General features: G+C 35.8%; 1 protein-coding gene across 1 annotated transcript in view; it reads left to right on the top strand.

The window, feature by feature from the left end:
* Nucleotides 1-496: 496 nt before the first annotated feature.
* The window catches only part of ZNF804A (zinc finger protein 804A), a 71,391-nt gene continuing 65,887 nt past the window's right edge, over nucleotides 497-6,000 (top strand). The window contains 1 exon segment of the mRNA XM_029933290.1: nucleotides 497-547. Coding sequence (XP_029789150.1) covers nucleotides 497-547 — 51 coding nt within the window.

Genomic DNA, 6,000 nt, shown 5'->3' with positions numbered 1-6,000 from the left:
GTGGGTCGGTTTCATTTTTATTATTTTTTAATTTTAATTGTATGAATAGATTTATTTTTTCCATTTTATGATGAACATGGTTTTTGCTGATCATAATGGGCAGATATTTGTATTTCTGGGTACATCATTTCTTCTTCCCTTTGCAGACTAAACCATAATTTCATGTAGAATTGACAGTGTTGACTTAGAATATTTAAAATCATTCTTTAGAATATTAGTGTAAGAAATACATTAAATTTAGCACAGATACTTAGCAAGGATTATAAGTATTAAGCCTCTAAATCTCAGTAGAAAAAAAAAGTGTGCATTTTGGGAACTTCAAATGTTTTTCCACCCAACTAAATAGTGCATACCACCAAAACATGGTTCAAGATTGGAAACAATAAATGATATGTAAAACACAAAAAAAATTTGGTTACATTTTATTCATTCATTTATAGAACAAATATTTCTTAAACACTTGTTTGTTCTAGTTACTCTTTTAGGCATTGGGGATATGGCAATGAACAAAGCAGTTAAAGATCCTGACTTCATAGAACTTACAGAGGTAAGATTAGAACAGTTCTATAATGTAACATCAAGTAGTGAAAATACACATATATACTCTTCATGCCCCATCCATAACCCCTCAACAATTATCATTTTCATACACACAGTCCTGGCTTCTGACTGCTAGTACCTGAATTCTTTTCCTGAGAACTTTTACCAGACCCTAGAGACCATTCTTGAACATGAGAATTCCTGAAGTTCCAAGCATAAATACCCTCTGGACACCGCTATCAACAAATGCTTAAAGGGATTTATTGGATAAATGGTATAGGGCATAGCTTCCTTGCTTCATGTTACGGGAGCTCTGGGGTTTGTATCCTGCACTCGTTTCCAGGGTTCCTAGCATAAGCAAGCTTCCTTTTCTCCCGTGGTAACCATTCAAACTATAATCTTTACTGGCTTCCATTTCTCTGCTTTTAACCTGAGCCTGCATATTAAACGTGGGCTTCTGGTAGGCAACATATAGTTAGTCTGTGGTTGTTTTTTTTAACTACTCTCACATTCTGTGTCTTTTAATTGCTATACTTAGACCATTCATATTAAAGTGATTGTTACTACAATTGTAATAACTACCACTTTTGTAATTACTTCAATTTGTTGTATTTGTTATTTGTTTCTCCCCCTAATTTTTTTCTGCTTTTTCTGGCTTTAATTGAATAATTTATGATTCAAATTTATCACCTCTCAGAGTGTAGATTACACTCCTTTTTAATACTTTTTTAGTGTTTGATCTGGAATTTACAACATATGTATTGATAAATCTAACTCTGCCTTCATAGAGCCCTGTACCATTTCACATACAGTACAGGTATTTTTTATCAAAGCATTCCTAATGCTTCCCTCAGTCCTTTCTGACATTGTTGTGATTCATTTTATTTATCTATATGCCATAATTGACCAATTCATTTTTAGTATTATTGTTTCAAATAGTTAACTTTAGGATCAATTGGAAACATATATATAGGGGCACCTAGGTGGCTCAGTTGGTTAAATGTCCAACTTCGGTTCAGGTCATGATCTCGTGGTTTGTGAGTTCGAGCCCCGCGTCAAGTTCTATGCTGACAGCTCAGAGCCTGGAGCCTGCTTCAGATGCTGTGCCTCCCTCTCTTTCCACTCCTTCCCTGCTTGTACTCTGTCTCTCTCTGTCTCAAAAATAAATAAACATTAAAAATATTTGTTAAAAACATATGTATATATGAATAGGTAGGTAGAGATATACCTTAATTGATATACCTTAATTAATTTTTTCTCCAACACTTTTCCTATATAATTTTCTCTCTGAAAAACTTTTAACATTTCTTGCAGGTCACATGTGTTGGCAATGAATTCACTCAGTTTTTGTTTATCTGAGTCTAGTTCTCCCACACTTTTGAGGGATAATTTTGCCAGATGTAGAGATCTAGGTTGATATGGGTATTGTTTTATTTTGTTTTTCTTTCAACATTTAAAAAATTTCAAACTACCATTTCACTCTCTTCTAACCTGCATGGTTTCTGATGAAAAGTTCGTCATAATTATTACCCATGTTTTTCTAGAAGTAAGACATTTTTCCCATTTTGAATTATGAATTCAAGATTTCTCTGTCTTAATTTTTTGCTGTATTCATATGATATGTCTAGGCTATTGTTGCTGTTGTATTGCTATTTAGATTCTTTTGGTGTTCTGTTAGCTTCCTAAATCTGCAGTTTGGTGTGTGTTATTCACTGGAAAAATTTCCAGCCATTATTACTTCAGATATTCTTTCTGCCCCATTGTCTCTCTTCTCCTAGTACTCCAAATACATATATTTTATACTGTTTGATGTTATCCTATAGTTCTTGGATGTTCTTCTGTTTTCTTCCTCCTTTCATTCCTTTCTGCATTTCAATGTGGTAAAGATTCAATTGACACATCGTTGTTCATTTTAGTTGAGCTGTTTTTGATTTATATCATTTTCATATGCTGTTTTTTAAAGTTTTCATCTTTGCACCTATTCTTGCATTTTCCCTATTTTTCTTATTAGAGACTTTAAGACATTTATCACAGTTGTTTTAAATTCCTTCTCTGATAGCACCAACATCTTTAGAATATTTAAATTCTGAACTTTGTTTTGTGCTTATCTTTTCCCTTCAGACTGTTTCTTTTTCTTACCTTTCACAATGCTATGTAAATTTTCGTTAAAAGATGAACATGTATCACATAATAGGAACTGAGGTCCTCTAGTTCCTTAATTGTGTGCGTTTATAGCTTTGTGTTCCCCAATGTACATCTCCTCCGTGAAAGCATGTATTGTCCAACTCCTTCAGCTCTAATCCACTATGATACTGGAACCCTGTAGTTGTGTCAGGAATGTAGGGGGGATGGAGAATTTTATAACCTGTCAATATTCATCCTTTAATATGTCTCTGTATCAGGGCTATGACTGCCATATGTGTTTCTCCTATGATTGATCTCCCATGCCCCTACTCAATTATTTGGCTATAAAATCCCCAGTCTACTTTTTTGAGGCCATGACCCTCAACTATATTGACCCCACAACTTTAATGAGGCAGGAAGACTGCAAAGAAAGTAAATTCCTTTTCCTGGCTATAGTAACATCTTTGAATTGTGACATGGAAATACCTTATCCCTTGGGAGTAGGTTTTAGTTATAGATAAGACTCTTGGCTTATTTCACAGTAGTTTTAATTCCAAACATCCTTTTGGGGACCAAGGGGTTTTCACAGATTATCCTCATGAAAACCTGGTAGAAATCATGAAAAGAAAAGCTACAGAAGTGTTTGGGGGTCTCTCTAAGATTTCAGCCACCAAGAGATTCTGTCTCATACACTAGACCATTATCGGACCATAGAATTCATCAGTAAACATTTGAGAGTTCCTACCAGTTCATGGCTCCAGCAATCGCAGATACAAGTAAGCAGCTATGTGTCACTACATCCCTGGATCTGCTTGTCTCTCCAGATTTTGAAGTGGTGTTTTACCCTATGACCTTGGTTCTCTCACAGTTTTGAGAAAAAAAAATTGATTTTAATTTCTCGTAGATTGTTTTTGTCATAAGGATAGGAGCAATGACTACCAAGCTCTGCGCCTGTTCAGAGCTGAAGCCAGAAACCTTTCTCCCCTTTCTACTCTTTATATTTTGCCGCTCTTCCACCAGAGTTTCCTGAGATCTCACATGAACCCCTTCATCTCACTGTCTGTTTCTGAGAGACCTCAAGCTAGGATACCAGCGAGACATTTTACTAGAGAAACTGTCTTAACTGAGGTTACTGTTAAAACTGAGACAGTAACAGATATGCGTCAGATCATTTCACCCCTTTCCAATACCTTTCAGAGAAAATGGCTGCTGCCTATAAAGTTAAGAGATGTCTAAATTATTACTATTCATATTCTATACTGGACTCTTTGCAGAATTTATTTATATACAATTTCCAGGTTGGAATCATTAATCTCTATATGTGGTTTTATAAATATGAAGTAGAATTCTACACACCTCAGCTGGCATTCAGCTTCAGAAAACCTGATATACTTTTTTGTAATTTGCCTTAAAAATGAGATCCCCCACTGCCTTGCTTTATGGGAGAGTGCAGAGTAGTGTTAAATTTCAGCCAATTATTAGAACATGCTGTCCCTCTGATCTTTCCAAACATGAAGGGAAAAGTGTAACTAAATTTTCTATTACCTTCTCAAGTTGGACTAAATACTGGCTTAAATTAACTAGAGCACCTAACAAGCCCTAGTCACAGGCTAGGGCTTCCTCTAGGACCCATGGTTAAAAACAGAAACAGATGCCTTCAAAGACACAAGCCAATTGACGGGGGACAAGAGTATACTCAGATAGCTAAAGCTTGGAAATCCATTCTGTTTTTACATGAATAGGTTCTATGTTTAGAAACAATGCTGATTTTCCAATGGCTGTTATCAGCTAAATGGCAGGAAAAAAATTAGTTAAAACCTGATGAATAAATACTCTTGCCTTGAAACTAACTCTGAAAGGAGTTACCAATTTTGAGAAACAACTTTACTTTCTCCAATTCTCGTAAATGTGGACATAAGATATACTTTGTCCTTTCTGTTGGGCTGCACTCAGTTTTGCTCACCAGAGTTATCTACATAAATATACCATTCAAGGGGTACCTGGATGGCTCAGTCAGTTAAGCGTCTGGCTTGGGCTCAGGTCATGATATCACAGTTTGTGGGTTCAAGCCCTGCATCCAGCTCTGTGCTGACAGCTAGCTCAGAGCCTGGAGCCTGCTTCAGATTCTGTGTCTTCCCCTCTCTCTGACCCTCCCCTGTTCATGCTGTCCGTCTCTGTCTCTCAAAAATAAATTTAAAAAAAAATTTTTAAAGGAAATATGCCATTCAATACTCAGTTTCTTTTCTGTGTTCTACCTTGGGCTTCACCTTTCATGGTGGTATAGATGAGAGTGCATTTCTGTAGAATCCTTTAAAAAAAACCCCTCATACTCAAGTGCATATGTTTTATTATAATTCCATTCAATACATCTATGACTTTTGAAAAATTGTAACTTTCTGACTCAACTTTTAGCTGTCCCTTCTATATGCTTCAAAATTATCTTGTTATCCATTTTTAAGCCCTTGAAATAATAAAACCTGGCTTTTATGAAGAGAATGATATATATTTTTGAGGCAGTGACACAGCTTTTGTCACCCAGAAATGGTTGTCCTCCTGTCTAGTAGGGTAGGGATTTAAATCAGAAAAAGACTAACATCGGTTTTCCTGCATGCCTTCTTTTGTGCTCAGTCTCTCCTTATTTTTATATAGCTTTCAGACTCCAATATCCAGAAGTGCTATATAACTGTTTTATTCCTGAATAAACTTTCTTTTCTTCACATTAAACGGGAAGATAAAAGAGGGAAAGCCATAAAAGAATGCAACTGTACTATTAGTGACAGCACGGGTGGATCTTGAAGGTACTATGCTAAATGAATTAAGCCAGTTGGAGAAAGACAAATACTTTAAGATTTAACTCATGTGGACTCTCAGATAAATGAGCAAACTAAAACAAAAACAAATTCACAAAATTCACAGGTGTAGAGAACAGACGGATGGTAACCAGAGGAGAAGGGGTTGGAATCTGCAAAATGAGTGAAGGAAGTCAGCTGTATGGGGATAGATAGTAACTGGATTTGTGGTGATCACTCTGTAGAGCGTACAGATACTAACTCATAAAGCTGTGTACCTGCAATGCATATAATTACAAAAAGGGAAAGGAGACAGGGACTAAAAAGATGTTTTTCTTCTAGAAGGATGACAAAGGAATTCATCATCAAGGAAATAGCATTTTAGCAGAGATCGACTGAAAATTAATGAGTGTTTCATACAAACATTTGCTGTAAAAACATTCCATGGGGAATAAATACCAAGTTTAAGTATGAAAGTGGGTGTATGGTTGAGAAAGTTTTAGAAACATAAAGGAAATAAGGATGGCTAAGGCATAGTGAGAAAGAG

This window comes from Suricata suricatta, chromosome 3 (assembly GCF_006229205.1).
Source record: "Suricata suricatta isolate VVHF042 chromosome 3, meerkat_22Aug2017_6uvM2_HiC, whole genome shotgun sequence".
Lineage (NCBI taxonomy): Eukaryota > Metazoa > Chordata > Mammalia > Carnivora > Herpestidae > Suricata > Suricata suricatta.
This window is presented reverse-complemented; position numbering and strand designations above follow the sequence as displayed.